The sequence below is a fragment of the Puma concolor genome, chromosome A1, assembly GCF_028749965.1.
Source record: "Puma concolor isolate L17-30 chromosome A1, mPumCon1.1.hap2, whole genome shotgun sequence".
In the NCBI taxonomy this organism is placed as follows: Eukaryota; Metazoa; Chordata; class Mammalia; order Carnivora; family Felidae; genus Puma; species Puma concolor.
Window position 1 is genome coordinate 135,198,615 of NC_141667.1, and position 24,566 is coordinate 135,223,180.

Here is a 24,566-nt window from a genome sequence, read left to right on the forward strand (position 1 = left end):
CCCAGAGGACAGAGCTCAGCTCAGCAGGAAACAAAGGAGCTGGGAAGCACCATCTCCCTCGCCCATCCCCTAGCCAAAATCCCAAAGGGAAACCGTTCCCATGAGGGAACTCGCTTCACCGCGCAAACACCCAATGCTGTGCTTCTGTGGATCCACCCCTCCGATGGGTCTGCCTCCCTCCCGGTGCTGCAGGGCCCCTCCCGAAGCAGACCACCGAAGGCAAAACCAACTGAGTCTGTCCATCCCGCCCCCATGCATCTTGCAGATCCACCCCAACGAATACGCCAGATCCCATCGAAGCAGCACCACAAGCCTGGCAGTGTGGGAGTAGCCCAGACAGGGGCCACACCACTCCACAGTGAGTTCTGCCCCTGGGACAGGGGAAGATAAGGTACACACCAGTCTGACTGTGGCCCCAGCGGCGGGATGGGGGCAGACATCAGGTCTGACTGCGGCCCCGCCCACCAACACAAGTTAACTCCAGACAGTACAGGGGAAGAGCCCAGCAGTTCCACGCCACTCCAGGGACTATCCAAAATGACGAAACAGAAGAATTCTCCTCAAAAGAAAGTCCAGGAAGTAGCGACAGCTAACAAACTGATCAAAAACAATTTAAACAATATAACAGAAAATGAATTTAAAATAATAGTCATAAAATTAATCGCTGGGCTTGAAAAAAGTATAGAGGACAGCAAAGAATCTATTCCTAGAGAGATCAAGGGACTAACAGTCAGGAGGAGCTAAAAAATGCTATAAATGAGCTGCAAAATAAAATGGAGGTGACCACAGTTCAGATTGAAGAGGCAGAGGAGAGAATAGGTGAATTAGAAGATAAAATTATGGAACAAGAGGAAACTGAGAAAAAGATAAAAAATCCAGGAGTATAAGGGAAGAATTAGAGAAGTGATGCGATAAAACACAATAATATACACATAATTGGTATTCCAGAGGAGGAAGAGACAGAGAAAGGTGCTGAAGGTGTACCTGAAGAAATCATAGCTGAGAACTTCCCGGATCTGGGGAAGGAAATAGGCACTGAAATCCAAGAGGCACAGAGTACTCCCTTCAGACGTAACTTGAATCAATCTTCTGCATGACGTATCATAGTGAAACCAGCAAAATACAAGGAAAAAGAGAATATTCTGAAAGCAGCTAGGAATAATCGTGCTCTACCATATAAAGGGAGACGGATAAGACTAGTGATGGATCTATCTACTGAAACTTGGCAGGCCAGAAAAGAATGGCAGGAAATCTTCAATGTGATGAACAGAAAAAATATGCAGCCGAGAATCCTTTATCCAGCAAGTCTGTCATTTAGAATAGAAGGAGAATAAAGATCTTCCCAAACAAACAAAAACTGAAGGAAGTCATCACCACTAAACGAGCCCTACAAGAGATCCTAAGGGGGATCCTGTGAGACAAAGTACCAGAGACATCACTACAAGCATGAAACCTACAGACATCACAATGACTCTAAACCTGTATCTTTCAATAATAACACTGAATGTAAATGGACTAAACGCTCCAACCAAAAGACACAGGGTATCAGAATGGATAAAAAAACAAGACCCATCTATTTGCTGTCTACAAGAGACTCATTTTAGACCTGAAGACACCTTCAGATTGAAAGTGAGGGGACGGATAACTATCTATCATGCTACTGGAAGTCAAAAGAAAGCTGGAGTAGCCATACTTATATCAGACAAACTAGACTTTAAATTAAAGGCTGTAACAAGAGATGAAGAAGGGCATTATATAATAATTACAGGGTCTATTCATCAGGAAGAGCTAACAATTATAAATGTCTATGTGCCAAATACGGGAGCCCCCAAATATATAAAACAATTAATCACAAACATAAGCAACCTTATTGAGGGGCGCCTGGGTGGCACAGTGGGTTGAGCGTCCGACTTCAGCCAGATCACGATCTTGTGGTCCGTGAGTTCGAGCCCCACGTCAGGCTCTGGGCTGATGGCTCAGAGCCTGGAGCCTGTTTCCGATTCTGTGTCTCCCTCTCTCTCTGCCCCTCCCCCGTTCATGCTCTGTCTCTCTCTGTCCCAAAAATAAATAAACGTTGATAAGCAACCTTATTGATAAGAATATTGTCGGGGCGCCTGGGTGGCGCAGTCGGTTAAGCATCCGAATTCAGCCAGGTCACGATCTTGCGGTCCGTGAGTTCGAGACCCGCGTAAGGCTCTGGGCTGATGGCTCGGAGACTGGAGCCTGTTTCTGATTCTGTGTCTCCCTCTCTCTCTGCCCCTCCCCCATTTATGCTCTGTCTCTCTCTGTTCCAAAAATACATAAACGTTGAAAAAAAAAATTTTTTTAAAAAGAATATGGTCACTGCAGGGGACTTTAATGCCCCACTTACAGCAATGGATACAACATCTAGACACAAGATCAATAAAGAAACAAGGGCCCTGATTGATACATTGGATCAGATGGACTTGATAGATATATTTAGAACTCTGCATCTCAAAGCAACAGAATATACTTTCTTCTCGAGTGCACATGGAAGATTCTCCAAGAGAGATCACATACTGGGTCACAAAACAGCCCTTCATAAGTATACAAGAATTGAGATCATACCATGCATACTTTCAGACCACAATGCTATGAAGCTTGAAATCAATCACAGGAAAAAGTCTGGAAAACCTCCAAAAGCATGGAGGTTAAAGAACACCCTCCTAAAGAGTGAATGGATCAACCAGGCAATTAGAGAAGAAATTTAAAAATATATGGAAACAAAGGAAAATGAAAATACAACAATCCAAATGCTTTGGGACGCAGCAAAGGCAGTCCTGAGAGGAAAATACACTGCAATCCAGGCCTATGTCCAGAAACAAGAAAAATCCCAAATAAAAAATCTAACAACACACCTAAAGGAAATAGAAGCAGAACAGCAAAGACACCCCAAACCCGGCAGAAGAAGAGAAATAATAAAGATTAGTGCAGAAATAAACAATATAGAATCTAAAAAAAAAAAAAAAACTGTAGAGTAGATCAATGAAACCAAGAGTTGGTTTTTTGAAAAAATAAATAAAATTGATAAACCTCTAGCCAAGCTTCTCAAAAAGAAAAGGGAGAGGACCTAAATAGATAAAATTATGAATGAAAATGGAATTATTACAATCAATCCCTCAGAAATACAAGCAATTATCAGGGAATACTATGAAAAATTATATGCCAACAAACTGGACAACCTGGAAGAAATGGACAAATTCCTAAACACCCACACACTTCCAAAACTCAAACAGGAAGAAATAGAACGCTTGAACAGACCCATAACCAGTGGAGAAATTGGATCAGTTATCAAAAATCTCCCAAGAAATAACAGTCCAGGACCAGATGGCTTCCCTGGGGAAGTCTATCAGACATTTTAAGCAGGGATACTACCTATCCTTCTCAAGCTATTCCAAAAAATAGAAAGGGAAGGAAAACTTCCAGACTCATTCTATGAAGCCAGCATTACTTTGATTCCTAAACCAGACAGAGACCCAGTAAAAAAAGAGAACTACAGGCCAATATCCCTGATGAATATGGATGCAAAAATTCTCCATAAGATACTAGCAAATCGAATTCAACAGCGTACGAAAAGAATTATTCACCATGATCAAGTGGGATTCATTCCTGGGCTGCAGGGCTGGTTCAACATTCACAAATCAATCAACGTGATACATCACATTAATAAAAGAAAAGATAAGAACCATATGATCCTGTCAATCGATGCAGAAAAAGCATATGACAAAATTCAGCATTCTTTCTTAATAAAAACCCTCGAGAAAGTCGGGATAGAAGGAACATACTTAAACATCATAAAAGCCATTTATGAAAAGCCCACAGCTAATATCATCCTCAATGGGGAAAAACTAACAGCTTTCTCCCTGAGATCAAGAACACGACAGGGATGTCCACTCTCACCGCTGTTGTTTAGCATAGTATTGGAAGTTCTAGCCTCAGCAATCAGACAACAAAAGGAAATCAAAGGCATCAAAATTGGCAAAGATGAAGTCAAGCTTTCACTTTTTGTAGATGACATGATATTATACACTGTAAATGTGACAGACTCCACCAAAAGTCTGCTAGAACTGATACATGAATTCAGCAAAGTCGCAGGATACAAAATCAATGTACAGAAATCAGTTGCACTCTTATACACTAATAATGAAGCAACAGAAAGACAAATAAAGAAACTGATCTCATTCACAATTACACCAAGAAGCATAAAATACCTAGGAATAAACCTAACCAAAGATGTCAATGATCTGTATGCTGAAAACTATAGAAAGCTTATGAAGGAAATTGAAGAACATATAACCAAATGGAAAAACATTCCGTGCTCATGGATTGGAAGAATACTGTTAAAATGTCAATAGTACCCAAAGCTATCTACACGTTCAATGCAATCCCAATCAAAATGGAATCAGCATTCTTCTCAAAGCTAGAAGAAGCAATCCTAAAATTTGTATGGAACCACAAAAGGCCCCGAATAGCCAAAGTAATTTTGAAGAAGAAGACCAAGGGAGGCATCACAATTGCAGACTTTAGTCTCTACTATAAAGCTGTAATAATCATCGAGACAGCATGGTATTGGCCTAAAAACAGACACATAGACCAATGGAATAGAATAGAAACTCCAGAACTAGACCCACAAAAGTACGGCCAACTAATCTTTGACAAAGCAGGAAAGAATATCCAATGGAAAAAAGAGAGTCTCTAACAAATGGTGCTGGGAGAACTGGACAGCAACATGCAGAAGGATGAAACTAGACCACTTTCTTACACCATTCACAAAAACAAACTCAAAATGGATAAAGGACCTGAATGTGAGACGGAAACCATCAAAACCCTAGAGAAGAAAGCAGGAAAAGACCTCTCTGACCTTAGCCGCAGCAATTTCTTACTTGACACATCCCCAACGCAAGGGAATTAAAAGCAAAAATGAACTACTGGGACCTTATGAAGATAAAAAGCTTTTGCACTGCAAAGGAAACAACCAACAGAATGGGAAAAGATATTCGCAAATGACATATCAGACAAAGGGCTAGTATCCAAAATCTACAAAAAGCTCACCAAACTCCACACCCGAAAGACAAATAATCCAGTGAAGAAATGGGCAGAAAACAGGAATAGACACTTCTCTGAAGAAGACATCCAGATGGCCAACAGGCACATGAAAAGATGCTTAATGTCGCTCCTCATCAGGGAAATACAAATCAAAACCACACTCAGATATCACCTCACGCCAGTCAGGGTCGCCAAAATGAACAAATCAGGAGACTATAGATGCTGGAGAGGATGTGGAGAAACGGGAACCCTCCTGCATTGGTGGTGGGAATGCAAACTGGTGCAGCCGCTCTGGAAAACAGTGTGGAGGTTCCTCAGAAAATTAAAAATAGACCTACCCTATGACCCAGCAGTAGCACTGCTAGGAATTTACCCAAGGGATACAGGAGTAATGATGCATAGGGGCACTTGTACCCCAATGTTTATAGCAGCACTCTCAACAATAGCTAAACTATGGAAAGAGCCTAAATGTCTATCAACTGACGAATGGGTAAAGAAATTGTGGTTTATATACACAATGGAATACTAAGTGGCAATGAAAGAATGAAATATGGTCCTTTGTAGCAACGTGGATGGAACTGGAGAGTGTTACGCTAAGTGAAATAAGTCATACAGAGAAGGACAGATTCCATATCCTTTCACTCCTATGTGGATCGTGAGAAACTTAACAGAAGACCATGGGGGAGGGGAAGAAAAAAAAAAAAAAAAAGAGGTTAGAGAGGGAGAGAGCCAAAGCATAAGAGACTGTTAAAAACTGAGAACAAACTGAGGGTGGATGGGGGGTGGGAAGGTGGGGAGGGTGGGTAATGGGTATTGAGGAGGGCACCTTTTGGGATGAGCACTGGGTGTTGTACGGAAACCAATTTGACAATAAATTTCACATTAAAAAAATCATCTAAAAAAGAAAATGAATCACTCCTTAAAAAAAAAAAAATATATATATATATATATGTATATATATATGTAACAACTTTTTACTTGTAAAGGTAATAAATATCCCAGTTCTTTCACAGAGTTCCAAAACTTCCTAAGAGCTTGGCCTTCCTTTCAAGTACAAAACAGGTCATTTTCCATCTTAGCTTTATCCTATCATAATGATTTCTACTTTGTAATATCAGCCCTATCTAATCTAGCTTACTTTTAATGACGGCTGTTGTATCAGTAAAATCATCTATGGTTGATTTGAAGGTTTCTATTTGAAGTAAAAGTTTTGATTCTAAATTATGGTGGAAATCAAACTTAAATTCAACTGCCCTTGTAAACACAAAACAGTGGCATGACTTTCATATATTCTTAATTCTTTATTTTAACTGAAAAGAAATGGAAATCAATGTTATTTAATGTAAAAATATTTAAGTATCCATTTTATAAGTTCAAACATTAGCAAAGATTCTTTAAAACAAGAATTTATATGATTAAAACAAACGTTAAGAAAAAGGAAATAGACTAAAATTTCTGACATAATCACTAAATTGGTAGGGTAGTTCCTAACTTCATAAAGTAAGCATGAGAACTTGAATAAAGACATGAAAACCAAAGCAAACCAAAATAACTAACATATTCAGAATTTTAGCAAGCTGTCTGAAAAAACCAATTCTGTCTGGGAGAAGGGCGTTGGAGTGATCAAACAAGAAATCAGCCTGTACGGCCCAGATTGCTAATAGTTCAGTCTATCTGAGCTTTAGCAGGTTAAAAAGCTCCTCAGCTAGAAATTACACAATTCCTATCCTTCCTGGTAGCTTACCACTGACCCTGTGAGTGGCTTACAGCCCATATAAGGAAGCTGGCTGCCCTCCATACTTTGTTTCCCTTTCCTGTAAGCCACACCATGGATGTGCTGATGACTCTGACCACATGGACAAAAACACCTCCTAGGAAACAGCAGACTGACAAGATACAAAGAATGTGGGACCTGAGTGACCAAGTGCAGCAAATCTGCCTGCCATGAACCATCCATCTGCCTCTGGACTACCACGTAATATGGATGCTTGTCTTATGTAATCACTCTACCAACTTTCCTTAACTGTAGTTTAACCTACACTCTAACATAATCTAGAGTTGCAGTTCAAGAACTGGTAGCCCCTATCTTCACTACATGGTAAATATACCACAAAGGCTTACTTCAGTATAGTTGTATCATAAAAGCATCAAAAAAGCAGAATACAAAATATATTAGGGATGAGACTGAGTAACAATGACAGAGGGCAAATATCTACCTTTGTTTTAATTCCTTCCTCAAAACAGTCCATTGTATAAAGGGATTTTTTTAAGGGAAAAAAAAAAAAAGGAACAGGAGAAAACACAGTAGTATGGAGATACTGAAAGCTAGAAAGGAGAGGGAAAAAACAACAAAAGATAGGCCCCATATTAGGAAGAGGCTAAATCCTAAAGCCTAAGAGAAAGCTGTGAAGCTACCTGATTTGACACCTAAAAATCACCAGTGCCTACAAGTTAGAGGCAGTGGGTGCCTCTGGAAGTGGCACGAACCATGTATTAAAGAAACTGAAGTAGGAAGCACTGGTTGCAACTTTGCATAAGAAACAACTAAATCATCTTCATTACCATCATGAATACATTTCTGTGTCCTTCCCCAATCCTGCCAGGCTAAGGCTTATTTGCTAAAAAGGGGCTCAAAACCACAATGAGGTATCAATTCATAACACTCAGAATGGCTCTTACCAAAAAGACAAGAAGTAAGTGTTGGTGAGGATGTGGAGAAAAGGCACCCCTCACGCACTGGTGTTTTACATGAGTCAAGATATGGAGGCAACCTAAGTGTCCAGTGACAGATGAATAAATAAAGAATACATGGTATATATACAACAGAATCTTACTTGGCCGTAAAAAATAATGAAATCTTGCCATTGTGACAACATGAATGAACCTAGAAGATCTTATACTAAGGGAGTTAAGCCAGACAGGGAAGGACAAATACCACATGATTTCACTTACATGTGGAGTCTAAAAACCAAAAGAGAAAACAAACAAGAAAGAGATGAAAAGACTCACAAATATAGAGAAGAAATCAATACAACAACAACAAAAAGAAAAACGGGCTCATAAATATAAACAAACTGATGGCCACCAAAGTGGAGGGGATTGGGGGGATGAGCAAAATGGGTTAAGGAGATTAAGAGGTATAAAACTTCCAGTTTCAAGTCTTGGGGATGAAAAGTGTATCACTGGGAATAGTCAAAAATACTGTAATATACTTATCATGACAAGCATTTCATAATGTGTATAATTGTTAAATCACTATGTAGTCTACCTATAACTTTAGAATTTAAGTAAGTTTTAAATTTTATTTATTTTAAGTAAGCTCTACACCCAACACAGGGCTTGAACTGATGAATGACCCCGAGATCGAGAGCTGCATGCTCTAACAACAGAGGCAGCCAGGCATCCCTAAAACTAGTTTAATATTATATGTCAACTATACTTTAATGAAAACATTTTTGGTCTGTGACACACTAGCAACAACTGAGAGTAGAAGCAGCTACTTTAATCAGGGGAGGAATGGAGAAAACATTTACATACTGAATCCTGAGACCTTCAATCTCCTCTCCCACTTGACTCTCAGAACTCAGTAGCCACAACTGTCATCAACAAGCAAAAAATTAAAAGATTCCTTTCTGTGAAATCTAATTGTAAAAAAAACAATCTTCAAGATGACTTAAATTTCTCAAAGAACCAGCAAAGCCATATTCATCTCCATTAAGGGCTTCAATGACAAGCTCCAAGCACCAATGCAGAATTTCCCTGGCCAAGGACCACAGTTACTTCACACAAGGCTAAATCTAAGCAACCAAGCTAAAAGACAGGAAACAGAGAGAAAGACATTTCAAGAAACAGAAACTACAAGGTGGAGAAAACCACATCTTTAGCTAAGTTTGGTGAAGGCTGAGACAGTGATATGTATAAAATTAAATAAGAAAAGAAAAGGAAAAAAAGTGGTTCCAGAGAAAACAAGAAAGCTGTACAAGGAAAGAAAAAGGAGTCATAATTACCACGTGGCTCAGCTATGAATCATTGTAAAAAGTCATAAAAATATAAAAACCTAACCAAAATAATGACATAAAAATATATTGTGAGGATGGGACAAAGGAAAGAGTGCATGTGTGTGGTGGGCACATGTGGGTGAAGGACGGCAATTAAATTTAATTAAGGTTAAATTAAAAATCAAAAAGTACAGCAAGACAACTCTAATGTTGGGGAATATCAAGTAATTACTAAATCAATCAGCTAAGAGTTGAAAGAGGTTGCCTGTGGTATGACACAAACAGGGACATGAAAAGTCAGGCAACTATGGATTTTCATGATTTTCTTCTGTTTCTCTCAACTATGTTCATGGGTAATTCTGATAAAGATTTAAGAAGCCATACTGGAATAAAATACATCTTTTCAATGTTCCCATTAGTATAACAAAGCAAAGCAAAAGGTATTCATTGATGGCAAATTCACTCTGAGTCTTGGTCATACTCTCAGTTCCGTAATACAATTTTTTACACAAAGGGAGGATTTCTATTTTCAGCCATACTTGGCATCAACTATTCAAAATGCACTAAAATTAAAGTTTTCCGCCCAGGGCTCTCATTGCTTTTTCTTTTCCCAATTTCTCTCTACTCCAAAGCTGAACATCTGTGGTCTCTGGAAACTTTTCATTCTAGAAAAAAAGAGATGGGGGGCAGGATCCAAAAAGTAACAGAAAAATACATAAAGACTTTTCTTACTGGGAGAAAACTGGTAAAGCAATTCTTTTCTGTCACTCATTCACTCCTTAGGATTTCTTTCAACAGTATTTCCCCTTTTGGTTTACTGACAGGCATGGAACACATCTCTTCATTATTCAGAAGCCACTGAGATGTGATTACTCATGAATACAGAAAGTCAACTGCTTACAGCCAGGCTTAACTGAACAGTATGAGAAAGACTATTTAGATCAATTTTTAAAAAAATGGCAAGCCTACTTTCCACAAAATGCAAAATCTATAATTTCTAAGAATCCACATAGGGAAATAATGAGACTTCTTGATTTAGAGGGATATGTATCAGTAGCACTTTAATAACTGAATTCCATCAATTGTTAGAAGCAGGCTGAATTAAGGAATAGTTTTTATTTTTATTTTTTAAGGAATAGTTTTTAAATTGATGGATTAGTACACTACTATAAAATACAAAGCCACTTATTGAGTAAAACAGTATAAATGTTCTTTAAGACATTGATTCTTTATCATCAAAACTGGATTCCAGAAGTCAATGATGAGAGAAAAAAGCAACTAACATGAAAATAGTTAGTGCTTTAGTATAATTACAAAATAGGGTAGGTCAAAAATCCCTAAGAAGCTCATACTTTGTAGTTGTACAGTGGTTACTGAACTTCACTGGCCACAAGGGGAAGAAACTATTCACTTTATGACAGCTACCATTCAAAAGCCTTCAAATGAGAGACTTCTGACACTTTTAGTTTTGTAACATTTTTGTAAATCAGATAATTCACCTCTTTATCAATTTTTGATAACCAAAAAATCTTACTACCCTGGTTTTTGAACACATGGCCCATCCAAAGTCCAGCCAAAACAAAAACGAATATTCTGTGCTTTTAGGAAACTTCGCAAGAAATATCAGCAGATGAAAATGTTACTGAACAGTAAGTCAAGAAGTGAGTGGCACCTAACACAGATGCTTCTATGTCACCTTACCGCTTACCTGAAGTTTTTCACGTGGTCTTCCACCCCTGAAAGACGAATCGAATGCTGCAGAGCATTTAGGTAAGTCAGAGCTTGTGTAGAGGATCCCCAGTTCACGTCTGTGGGAAGACAGGGTACACACAGCAACACACCAGTATTAACCAACGATCAAGAACCAGTTTGAGGCACAGAGAAGTAAACGATGCTCTGTTTAAAAAAACAAATGCTAAAATAAACCAATGTACTTATGACAATGCTCAAGAGTTCAAATGCATGGCATGACACTGTGATAATACTAATCTGAACTGGAACTGCATTTAAAGAACAAGTACAGTTCAGAAAAGACTAAGGTGATGGGGCTAGAGACACGCTGTGCATGCAACTCAACAAAGTTCCACAAATAATTTTAAGATTATTGTTTATATAGCCAGAGGCCTACTGGGAAAGAGGCTGATCTCTGATGGAAAGATTTCAAAACTGTGAAATTACCATTCATAGAACTTAATAGTTTGTTATTGGAACAGGAAAATTTCACACTCTGCATTGAGTAAACAGCCTGGACACCAAATAGGACTTTAGAAATTTGTTATTTTAGAGAAATAATCGTTTCTAAGATGGCTAAAACATTACCTTCTTTGTCCATTTCATTTCTAAAGCCAGCACTCTATCCAAAACCTCCCTGCATCATATCTGGATTGCAAAATGCTTCCTCACAGTTTCAGATGACGACACTGCAGCTACTCTTGCATTTCTTCCTAACTTAGTCGAATGGGGCCAAAACTTGTCAAACTTTTCTCACTGGTTCCTCCCTCAGTGTTACAGTTACCACACTACACTGGACCAATCCCAATACACCTAAGGATCATCATCTTATGTAGAGATACACCCAAGAGTTACCAACACGACACGTTCTGGGAAATCTTTAACCCCAGTTAGAACATGTTTGTCAAATGTTCCCTGCTATATGGTGAACTAACGGAAAGATACCACATCTTTCTAATATACCGTCCATTCCGTGCAATTTACTCCAACAGGTGCTAAGACCACAGTACTAACACATATGCTTATTAGGCTAACAGCTATTACAAGAGCTATTCTACGAAGTCTAATCCTTCCAAGGAAAATTTTAAAATACATTGAGGGTCACCCAAATGTTAGTAATACAAATGTGTCATTTTTCTGTAAGTAGGATTAGTTAAATTTACGGGCAAGTATGAAATTACATAGAATAAAAAGTCTTGTGGTAATTATTTCACTAAGTCTACATATATCTGGAAATGAGAAGTATTTTAGGTTTTACACAAAGCACCTTTCAAGTACACAGAAGATGAAGCTTAGACAGGAAAAGTAACAAAGAACTTCGAAGTGTCTTGTGGCTTGAAACAATAATAAAAGAGTACTAACCTGGTTTTTTGTAGGTCACATAAATATACAGCCCAAGGACTATGACATATGTTAACAATGCAGCCCACCAGTTAATGACAAACATCACTATGCAGCAAAGAATAGCTCCAATAAGTGATATCCACATGTTGTAGTATTTGAATGCAGGACGCCATCCTAACAATTACAAACAAAACAGATACATAAAAGTCAGTGAAATACCTTATCTGCTTTAGACAATGGAACATATGTATGCACAAAATAACTTTCTTTGTGGTTGCTTTAAATATTCAGTATAAGGCTAACATATAAAAGTAGATTCATGGAGCATTACTGAGCACAATGAACTTTCACAATTTTTGAAGGCCATGAAGAAAGCACATGTATTTAATTCTACCTTATTCTATGCATCAACCTATCTTAGTGAATACAAAAAAACTACAAAAGATTGAGAGGAAGTTTCAAGTTGAGTCTTTACAAGTGTGGCTTTATGTTTTAGACTTTACCATGAAACATATGCATATTCTAATGCATATACAAAAGAGTTCAAACAAAATTTTCTGGAAAACTTAATTCATCTACTTGCTAGAAAAATTAACAGTTGGGTGTAGAAACTTATCTTCCCATTTGATGAAGTATTTATAAATTAAGTTCACTATAAAAAAAATGCTCAAGACCATGTTTTCAAATTTTCATTCCATAGCCAAAAATATTATTTAAAAATCATTTCAATAAATTTCATATTCTTTTCTTAAATTAAACTTCTAATTGTGAAATTATTGCAGATTCCCACAAAGTTGTGAGAAAGAATCCAGAGAAATTCTGGGGACTTTTTACCTAGGTTTCCCGCAATGATAACACCTTGCAAAATCACACAATAACACAACTAAGATACTGATATTAATACAAAAGACAAAGAACAGTCCAATATAAGCAGCCCTTGTGTTATCCTTTTACAACCACACATACCCATCTCTAAAATTTATATTCTTAAAGGAAAGGCTGAAGCTAAGATGTGTGTGTCCCAACTTCCATACTTTATCTTCCCTATTCTGAGAGAATTGGAGACCCTTAGAAGGAAAATTGCCTTTGTTCCTTCATTCTTTCTCTGATGTCCAGCTGTTGTTATGGTTTATAATAAAAAGTCCTCGATGAAAGCATATGGGGCAGTTTTTCAGTTCCCAGAGACCATTTAAAACAGAACTCCACAGAACTTACTGTGTTAAAAATATTTTTCTGGGCATGTTAGCTTTATCATAACCATGTTCTTAGAACTTAAATGGAAAACAGTTAAATAAATAATAAAAACAGGGAGAAAATAATTCTTTCATAGTATTAGTCAGAATTGGAGATCAATGCTATCTTAAATGGTTCTAAGAAACAGTAAACTACCAGTAAACTTCATGACAAAGAGATCTTTGAAGACTCACTTAACTTGACTCTAGAGTAAAGGTGGACTGAGCATTAATGGGTTAATCACTCACAACACCATCTTTTAAAATGTGTTGAAGTTTTATTATTTTCTCTAAAATCAAAGACATTAATGCATTCACAGAACTTTAAGAAAATGTAAGATCACCTGGAGATTTTGCAAGTGAGGCATGGAACACCGAAAAATTGATCAAAGCATACGATGCAAGGAAGAAGTTAGAGATAATTGGAGCGATAACATTCAGTTCAGCTGCAAAAGACACATGAGGTGTATTTAAGGACACACTATACACATTTTTTAACTTTTTAAAACATGAAATTATTTTAAGCCTTTAGATGATAGATAGATAGATATACCCCTATATCCACACTTCAGATTTAATGAGTACATATATTTTGCCACATGTACTTCATATACTTTCAGACATCGACCCTTGGGTCCACAGTTGAACCCTTTCCACCTCATTCTTCCAAAGGTGCCCTATTTTTCCAGTGACATTATATAGTTTTACTAAACACATAGGGGCGCCTGGGTGGCGCAGTCGGTTAAGCGTCCGACTTCAGCCAGGTCACGATCTCGCGGTCCGTGAGTTCGAGCCCCGCGTCGGGCTCTGGGCTGATGGCTCAGAGCCTGGAGCCTGTTTCCGATTCTGTGTCTCCCTCTCTCTCTGCCCCTCCCCCGTTCATGCTCTGTCTCTCTCTGTCCCAAAAATAAATAAATGTTGAAAAAAAAAATTAAAAAAAAAAAAAATAAACACATATATAGTCCACAAGTTTTATGCAGTACTGTTTTGGGTATTTTCAAAGTCAGACAAATACCATATTTATCATTTTGCAATTTGGTTACATTTATTATATTTGAGACTCATTCATACTGATATGTGGAGATAAAGCATATTCATTATTTTTACTCTTCGATAATAGTCTGCAGTTTCATTCTTCTGTTAGTAGGTATTCAAGTTGCTTTCCTTTTCTATTATAAATAATGACACTAAAAACATCTTTGGATATGGTTCTTTGGATATACATGCAGTTTCTTTAGGATATATATAGACTGCTAAAAAGAACTGCTGGACTGTGAGAACCTTTACAAAACATTAGTGATTTATTCTCCAAAGTAGCCATACCGAAGAGATACCTAGCAGCATTGCATGAGAGTTAGTTTCCATACTTTCTGGTCTAATTCAGACTTTTAATAAAAGTCCACTATCATCTTCAGCAGTGGAAGACTCATTTAACTCACTTGTGATCAGAGGTAAAAGTGCCCAAAAGTAGCTCAGGGGAGGCTCCACCTTCAGGAGGGCACTAAAACCCTTTCTCGTACGCTGTCATTTTATTTGTTTCAGGGACAAGAACCTAGGAGTTCCCTCTGATGGAGACTTAGTGATGGTAATAATTTTCGCAGGTATGTACTGAGCACTATAATTTATAGTATTTTCTACGTACACTTTCATTTAATCACAAAAAAACTAACTTAGTTTACTAGGCAAATTAAGGTTTTCTTCATAATTTAATAATTCAATGTTTAGAGTTCACACTATAAATGTTACAAAATCTGTATTAGCACATCATTTGTATGACTAACCGATTAAGATGAATCCAAGGGCAATTAAGAATGTTAAGATGTAGCCACGAAGAGGTTCATTATTTTTCCCATAACCTTTAGCAAACATCTGGAAAGCTGGGTAGATGTTGTCCTTACACAGAGCCTAGTGAAGAAAGGCAAATATTAGAGGAAATATAATGAAATTAGACAAACAGACTTCCTTACAGTTATAATATGTGTAAGTGTATAATACTGTATAATACTGTAAAATTTCAGACACAGGATTAGAACACAAGATTTCTACTTCTTGATCCTCTTTCTTCCCACTGTGTCACACTGCTTTACCTAACAAACGATAAAGGAGACCAAACATTTCAAGTATCAAAAGGTAGTTGGTAGAGAATACCGCTGAAGTTTTTATCTACCTTACCCCCCTCCCCACGCTGAAACTCTTTTATGAAGATAAATGGCAGAGAAGCAGGCATACAAATAAATCTGAAAATTTGAGGAGTATGACATAGGTGTGACCTACATCACACAAAAAAAAGTCTAAATCCTAGACTTAAAGCAAATAAAAATCCTTATTATAAAACTTAACCACTTTTCTTAAAACTCTACTAAAAACTATTTTAAGAGATATATTCTACATTGACCCTACTCACTGGCTACAACTATAATATCAGGAACAAGGCTGCAGAACAACATCCTATTCAGTGTCAGCTGTTTGCTTAATGCTCATTAAAGGGAGATAAGATGTGCCTCATTCATCATCCTGAGTAGCTAACACAATGTGTGGCATATAGCAGGCATTCAAATGTTCATAAATCAAAACATAAAGGCTGTCATCATGCAAGAGGGCACAAGGTCCTTTAATTCTTTCAACTTATACTTGGACTGCATTCCTTATTCTTAGTAAGACATTATAAAAAATTTGTGCAATGAGAGTAAGTTGAAAAAACAAAACTCCATCACCATTTACAGATAGACAACTTGACTATACCTTCACAGTAGGTAAATGCACTAATGTTTATATAACGAGAAACATTCACGAAATTAAAGATACCTGTCTTGAGATGTGTGTGTATATATCATACACATATAAAGGCAAACAAATGATTTGAAAAAGTTAAGAATCCCAAAGTGAAATATATTACCATAACTTCCCTTTCAATAAAGCTTGTACTATGAAAATACCTACCTGAAATATTTTGGGAGCACTCACAAGGGATGCTAATGCAGAAGAAAGAGTGGCTGAGAAGATACCTGCAGAAATTAATGGTGCGAATCCTGACACCATGCTCATTACCTTAAAAAAGGGGAAAATTAAGTGTTACAAACAGGTCAAGAAAAAACAAAATACTATATATCATTATTATGCTAATGAAGGAGACTAACAGGGCAGGGGGATATGATAATAACAAGCAGTAATAATGGTTATGTGCATTACAAATTTCTAAAACATATTTACCAGTAGCGTTCACCTTGAATCTTTTTATTTGGTAAAATTTCAGACACACAGCAGACAGAAGAGCATAATGAACCACCAAGTATTTATCACCTGCTTTCAACAATGATCAGCTCAGGACCAATCTCACATCATTGTGAATCAAACCCCAGACATCACTTAATAAACAAATATATAAATATTTCACCATGTACCTCTAATGGGTAAGAACTTTTAAAAACTCTAACTACAAAGCCACTGTCAGAATTTAAAAAGTAGTTCCTTAACATCACCAAACAGCCTATCACCATTCAAGTTCTCCAAGTTGTCCATCTTTTCTTGCCTTTTTAAATAGTTTAAACCAAAAATCACACAAAGACCACACATTAAATTTGGTTGATACATCTCTTAAAGTCTTTTTCAATCAGCAGGTTCACTGCTTTCCTTTACATTTTACTATTAAGTCATTGTCTCAGAGAAGCCTCACACTTCTGGATTTCACTGACTGCATCTCCAACTTGTGGTATGTAACCCGCTGCTCTCACCTCTGTATTTCTAGTGAACTGACATATCTAGACAGTGCATCAGGATGAAATACAAGTTCTGTGGCAAGAGTATTTCAAGATGGTGCACTTCCATCAAGAAGGTTGTTTTTTCTTTCTTTTCTTTTCTTTCTCAAGAAGGTTGCTTTTTCTGTCTTTTCTTTCCTTGCTCCCTCCCTTTCTATCAGATTGGTATTGTAGTTATGTTTTCTCTTTTTTAAAAAGAGACCTCAACTTTTGGAACCTAATGTGGAGATATTTCTACCTGAAAGGACATAAGTCTATGATGTGTCTTTAAATAATGTGAGAAGTAGGAAGTTATAAATAAAACAAAGTCAGCCAAGCACTGGTGATTAATAAAATCTCATAAAGTACATTACACTGCTTTCTCTATCTTTGTACATGTTCAAAAATTTCCCTAATGAAGTTTAAAAAAAAAATGGATTGATCACTTAGATCATGAGAAGACAACCAGATAAATCCAAACTGAGGGGCAAAAAACAAAGTAACATGCCTGGACTCTTTAAAATAACAACACCCTGGAAGATTAAAACAGGCAGGCTGGAAACTCCTAGATTAAAGGATTTTAAAAGAACATGATAACTCAATGCCATACGTAACCTAGATTGGATTTTGGATCTAAGAAAAATACCTATAAGGGACATTACCGGAGCAAGTGGGGAAAATGAAGATGGATGATATATTTAAGTAACAGTATTTCAACAACAACGAATTCCTGAAGTGGGCTAACTATCCTGTGCCCATATAGAATATTTCAAAGAGCTCAAACTGATGGGCATTTTATGGTGTGTATAATTTGTTTTCACATATTTGAGAAGAAAGAGACTATACATATATACAAAGGTAAAGGCCTGGGGCAAAACATAAACACCTAGTAAATTTAAGTGAAGGGGTAGGTATAGAGGTATTCATTGCCCTGCTCCTCCCACATCTTTGAAAACTGTGAAAAGACAAGACCGAGGTGGAAAATTGTCTGGAGGACTCAGGTACTGTCAACTTGACCCATCCATTATAAGTTCCACCAGTAGTGAATGATGATCATTACCTAGATTCATTACTTCCCTAGTAGAGATTTACTTTTCATTTATAGTGACCAAGACCGTGCCAACTAAGAAGAAGGAGACAAGGAAATATGGTTTTAAGGTATTTGTGACTATTTTGCCCTTGACTGTAATTTTATACTTTAAACCAGATGTAAAGTTAGCTATAGGCATGATCCCGGGCCATAATGTATACATCTGGTTTCATGTGTCGATAATTCCACCTTGTTTCACCTAAGTAGCTCTCCCTGTATCTTTCAAAAGACTTAGTATTAAAAATGAAGAATACATTAAAGTGGTTAAAAAAATATTAGCATTGACCTCTGTAAGCATTTCAGAGAGAAAAAATCTTAAACAAATGATTTTCTATTCGGCCCTTTAGTCAAATTTTGGTAGTTAGATATATGCCATATGTTTTTCACAATCACTATGTTTCATGGTCGTTAATACTAGATTAGCAGTGCAACTCCTGTCTTTGGGGAAGGAGATTATAAAGGACAGATAAGATGGACCAGGATAAAAATGAACAGACTTGATTTCTGCTATATATACTTTTCAAATCCAAAATTGTGTGCCTGTCCATCATGACCCCAAAGGTAAGTGCAAAGACAGGAGATAAAGGAAGAAAAAAAGCAAAGTACAGAGAAAATGATACTTTGCTGGATTAAGGCAAAACAGACACCACAAGCATTACATATAACTATAACCTTTCATCTGTCAATTTTGAGGGAAAAATCACGTTTCCTCTTCTTCTATCACCTCTGAAGGGAGGTAAATAATGTTCCACACTTAGCATCTAGAAACGCTATCCTTCTAAAATTTGCTGAGTTTCCTATTTTCTAGTTACATATTTACTCAATAACCTCTGCATTTCTCACCATTTTATGATAAAATATGAATAGCAAGGATAATGATAATGAATGTAAATAATGGTAACATCAGTGTTGTCCACAATACATGATGGAAACAAAGATGACAAAAATAAAGGTCTTATCTCTAGTAAGAGAAAAAAAACAAAAGTCAAGATTTTTCTATAGGGGAAATATATGTGTATGTGTTGATGATTTGAGGTTCAAGAAAATCTTCATGGAACTGGGTTTCCTTGATTAAAGGAATATTTGCACATATAAAAAGAAAAAAAGTAGGTGCATTCCAAGCAGAATGAAGTGCCAAAAAAAAAAAAAGGAAAAGACTAGGAGAAGCATGTGTGCATGTATATATGCAAAAATATGCAACCACATGGGTTCAATGTGGATAGAAGGCAGTGGGACGTAAGACTGGTTATGAAGGGTTTTGACTGACAGTAAAAAGGCTCACACTTTCTTTACTAAGCAATGGTGAGTCAGTGGTTTCAGAAGACATTAAAATGTAGAAACACATTAAGAAACCTAAGACTATATATGTAAAAATCAAAATTTAAGACAAAATGATCCAAGTCATTTTTCTTCCTGAAGTATGAAAAGACAAAGACATGCACAATGGCTTTATCAAGTGTGGTTTTGGGTGGATTGCATCATCAAACTCCAACTTACATGCTTGTTACTTATGTTCTGTGTACCATTCTTCATTCTCTAAATGATGAGTTTACGCTTTTACAGGATTTTTTTTTTCACTTTACAAAGCATTTTTAAAATTTTTGAAGATTTATTTAGTTGTATAAGCAAAGCAGCTTTACATAAACCAAGCTGCTCTTTGCTTTACTGAGTCCATACTAGACTTGATAAAGACAACACACTTTTGTATTTTAAGGCAACAACACAGAAATCTGATTGGCATTTTCAGTCACTGGGCAGAGATCAACATTTGTGCCTTTCATACACAATATCAATGTCAGAATTGGCCTGGATCATTAGCTGGATATGAATACTTTCTTTCATGCCTACGACTATGCCTAGTCTTGTGACTAGAAAAAAACAAACTTCTATTATATAATTGGGTTCAATATTTCTAAACACTGAAAATGTAGACAACTGCTTGAAACCACAAAAAATAAAAATAACGCCATTAAAATGTTACAACATTTTATTACAAAATTTCATTATTCTACATGAAATTTATACTGTCCTAAAATACAATAAATCATCAATTATTGTTTATTATAATTATACTAAACTGTAAAAACACCAGGAAACAAAATTTTTAGTTTTTCCTTTGATTCAGTATAATCTTCTGTTTGTAAAAACCCATATATTTACAAAAATTTCATTTTACCTTTAGAACCTTGTAGAGATAATAATAAAAGGAAGAAGAAATGATATCCTCCAAGTTCTGGACAAGTAGTGTTATCTTTTACACAGTTCATATGTTTTAAAAGGTCACAAACTTTCAAACATCCATTAAGAACTTAATTCTGGGGGTGCCTGGGTGGCTCAGTCAGTTAAGCATCTGACTCTTGATTTTGTCTCAGGTCACGATCTAACAGTTCATGAGGTCAAGCCCCATGTCAGGCTCACAATGCAGAGCCTTCTTGGGATTCTCTCTGCCCTTCCCCTGATCTCTCTGTCTCAAAAATAAGTAAGTAAACAACAACAACAAAAATATAATTCTGTTGTTCAATGGTAGTTTAGCACACTAGGACTATATGGGCCTTATCTAACTAAATAACACTACTGATACTCATGAGTGTTTTTTTAAAAGGGATTTTATATATAAAGCAATTATGTAGACACCTCTAATTAGAAAAACAAACTCATTTGAACAAATGTGGATTTAAAAAACTCTAACATGAAATACTTGCGCAAATCTAACAAAACACGTATAGGACTTGTATTCTGAAAACTACACAATGCTGATGAAGGAAACCAAAGACCTAAATAAATGGAGTAATAGACTGTGTTCATGGATTCTAACACTCAATAGAGTGAATATGTCATTCTCCCTAAATTGATATACAAGTTTAAAGCAGTTCGTAACAAAATCCCATCAAGACTTTTTTCAGATAAACATAAGATTACTCTAGAATTTTTATAGAAATTCAAAAAGAACTAAGATAACTAAAACCATTTTGAAAAAGGATAAAGTGGTCGATATCAATCTACTTGACTTTAAGACTTATTATGTAACTACTCTAGTCAAGAATGTATGGTACTAGTGGATGGATAGATGCAAACATCAATAGAACACAATAGAGAACCTAGAAATAGACCCAAGAAATATGACCATGTGTGAGATGCTTGTTTTCTGAAACTATACACCATACATATGTACTATATATTGTACCCTAATATAGAAGTGTTACCCTTGGGAGCCCTTTTGCTCTTGAAGAGCTTCAGATTTTACCCTTTCAAAATTTTTCTATTTGCCCAATTAGTTATCTACAGACTTTTCCAACAGATATCTGGGTAGAGAATAACAATAGCCCTCCCTTCTAAGTTAGTGCTGGAATCTCAATGCCCAAACTTGATAGCAGTCTAACTTCTACATAAGTGTCTGTATAATATAAATATGATGCTCACCTGGAAATTGTTCATTAGGCCATAGGAACAAGGGCTGGTTTCACAGGATGAAAAGTCGAAGTTTAATTTGCAGGCTGCAGAAGTACAGTTTGTTAGCTCTGTTACAATAGTGTCATTAACGTTCCCAGTAGCATCTCGAACAACACAAGAACCTGAAGTGCAAGGTACAATAATAACAAGTAAGATAGCTCAAATTTGTATTCATTTCAAAATTACATATATACATAAAGCAAATTATGGTACTGAATATATACTTGTTAAAAGTACTGACATTTTCACCATTTACTTTCATAGCATTTATAGTTTACAAAGATTTACCTGTAATAGAATTTAAAAAGCATCATGATCCCCAATATTTTAATGAATCAAAACATTATTAAAAACTAGTATTTTGCAAATACACGATTAAAAACCCTGTACATATGGCTGTGGAAAATGATAACAAGCAAAACCATTTCTAGGTCTATTTGGTAAGATGTCCTTAAGCAAATATAAACACATTGTGTTAAAAGAGTTACAAATGGGAGAAATGTTTTCCTGCTCCAAGTATTTTATATTTGAAACATGCCAAAGATCAGATTTCAGGTAATATCAAACTTCTGCGAAGGAAAGCAATGTGAATATCAATGAATCACAATTCTGTTTAAACCTCTGGCTCAAGTAAGTCTACCCTGATATTAAGAAAATACATGATTATTGGAGAATTGATTAAAAATAACTTGTGGGGCAGAATGAACGGGTATAGGTGAAACAAGATTAACCACACATTGTTAATTCTTGATAACTTCATTGAAACTGGGTGATAGTTGATTAGAAAAAGCTCTCTACTCTTGTGCAAAATTGAAAACTTCTATAATACGACATTTAAAAAACTTTATTGATAAAAAAGCATTTCATTATTTGGAACAACATCTGATGTGTAACTATTGGCAATTACCATTCCTTAGACTTCATATATTTTTACTTTTGAAGCACTTTAGCACTCCTGTCTCATCACATATGAAGTAAAAATAATAAACAGTGTAGCCTAAAGTGAACAACAAACAGAAACTTAAGTTTGAAAGGAAGAACATTTTAATGATTAGATAGCCTACATCAAGTCCTTTTTGTCCTCAATTTCTTCATCTAACTCTCAGAAAAGTGTTTGCAAAACCATGTTTCCTTAAAGGTGCTTGTGAAACCATTTGGGTGGGGGGAGAAAAGAAGCTTGTCTACCCTTTATAAAGCATGAATGCTTTTAAGTGTTTCATATTCTGATGTTCTACATGGAAGTGATTGGGTGAAAAAAGGTTCCATTACTTTGAACTAGTTACACAACCAATGATGTAGGCTGGTCAGGGAGAAAAGACACTCCAAGGGCTAATGTGGACAGAATGAAAGGAGTATGATGGCCAACAGCATTAGGGGGTAACATACAAACAGAAACCATTTATTTGCTGTAACTATTTTCCAATTTGAAACATAACCAGTTATATAAACCTTTCTTTAAATTAAAACTAAATTTTCTTGTGCCAAGAACTTTCAGGGGAACACAAAAATATTTTGCTAAGCTTATATATATAATTGATTTGTTTTTTCTAAATGAATTTCAGAGATTTGCACATATACAGACTTGGAAGAATAAATGAAATCCAACTCCTTTACTAAATGTGAATTTAGCCCACCATGATAGCATTATTAGCATTTCCAATTCTTGTTTAGTGAAGTTTCAAAATTACATTTAGGCAAATTAACAGGAGAGTTTATAAAAAAAAGTTCTGTCATTACTTCACAACATATCACCAAATATGTGACAAAATACAATTTTCTTGGAGTGAGCAGGTGGCTCAGTCGGTTTAGTGCCCAATTTCGGCTCACGTCATCATCTCATGGTTCATGGGAATGTCATGATCTCATGGTTTGTGGGAACAAACCCCAGATCAGGCTTTGCATTAACAGCGCAGGGACTGCTTCAGATTCCCTACCTCCGTCTCTCACTGCCCCTCCCCTACTCATGTTCTCTCAAAAATAAATACACATTTAAAAAATTTTTCTTACCGAAATACTATGAAAACCTTATACTCTGTGGTCTATGATTTTGGAGTTTGATTCTTCAGACTGGTTTTAAACTAAAGCTTTATTCTTATAATATACTTCAGAGATTTAACTGGAAAACTTGAGTCTAGACATTAAAACAAGGCTTACAATTCAAGAATATATGTGTTCTGGGTAAAGTATATAGTTTCACCAAAGTGTAGTAAACGCAATACAATTTATCTATAGTCACTACATGTAAATTACAGGCAAATCAATATTCACCTTTTTTTCTGGATTAGTATATTTTAAAGAACCTACTTTACTAACATTCTTTAAAGAATTCATTATAAAACAAAACAAAATCTCTCTTTGCCAAGAAAACACTTCTTGAAATCAAGTGTCAGTTATCCTTGGTAAGGAAATCTCTAAACTTTCAGTCTTGTGCAAAACAGTGATTTAGAGACTGGTTGACCACTTAAGTCCTTTCAAGTTCTAAAATGCCATGATTTCATGAATGTAATAAAAGATTTAAAACCATTTTCATTCAATTTAGTATGTCCTGTTTACCAGAATCATTTTTTTATGACAGAAAATGCCAAATGCTGTTTAAATGTCTTGAAACAATCTTCATACGTAGTTAAGATTAACATGCAAACATAAAATAATGACCATAAGCAAAAATATTAAAAATTTTATAAAGATCACAAAGTAAAATTCACTTACTTCTACACCATTGTATTACATTTTCTATAAACTGTAGCTCAGTGAAATTTAGGTTTGCAAATAAGACTACATAATTTTCTAATTTACTTTAATGAAAATCTTAGAGGAAAAAACAATAGAGCATCTGGTAGTTTAGCTAATGCCTATAAAACCATTACCAGTTTATTTAAAACTCTTTCTGAATTAAAATATGCAACTCTAAACCTTCTTA

The 24,566-nt window shown here is 36.0% G+C and overlaps 1 protein-coding gene across 2 annotated transcripts in view; it reads right to left on the reverse strand.

Moving 5' to 3' along the window:
- Positions 1–24,566, reverse strand: part of SLC12A2 (solute carrier family 12 member 2) — a 109,182-nt gene that overhangs the window by 29,988 nt on the left and 54,628 nt on the right. For both annotated transcript variants that reach the window (XM_086704969.1, XM_025923949.2), the window contains exons 10-15: positions 21,617–21,768; positions 16,313–16,420; positions 15,154–15,277; positions 13,717–13,818; positions 12,159–12,314; positions 10,774–10,873 (exon numbers count right to left, since the gene is read on the reverse strand). In XM_086704969.1, the coding sequence (XP_086561095.1) occupies positions 10,774–10,873; positions 12,159–12,314; positions 13,717–13,818; positions 15,154–15,277; positions 16,313–16,420; positions 21,617–21,768 (742 nt within the window). The remainder of the gene's footprint in view (positions 1–10,773; positions 10,874–12,158; positions 12,315–13,716; positions 13,819–15,153; positions 15,278–16,312; positions 16,421–21,616; positions 21,769–24,566) is intronic.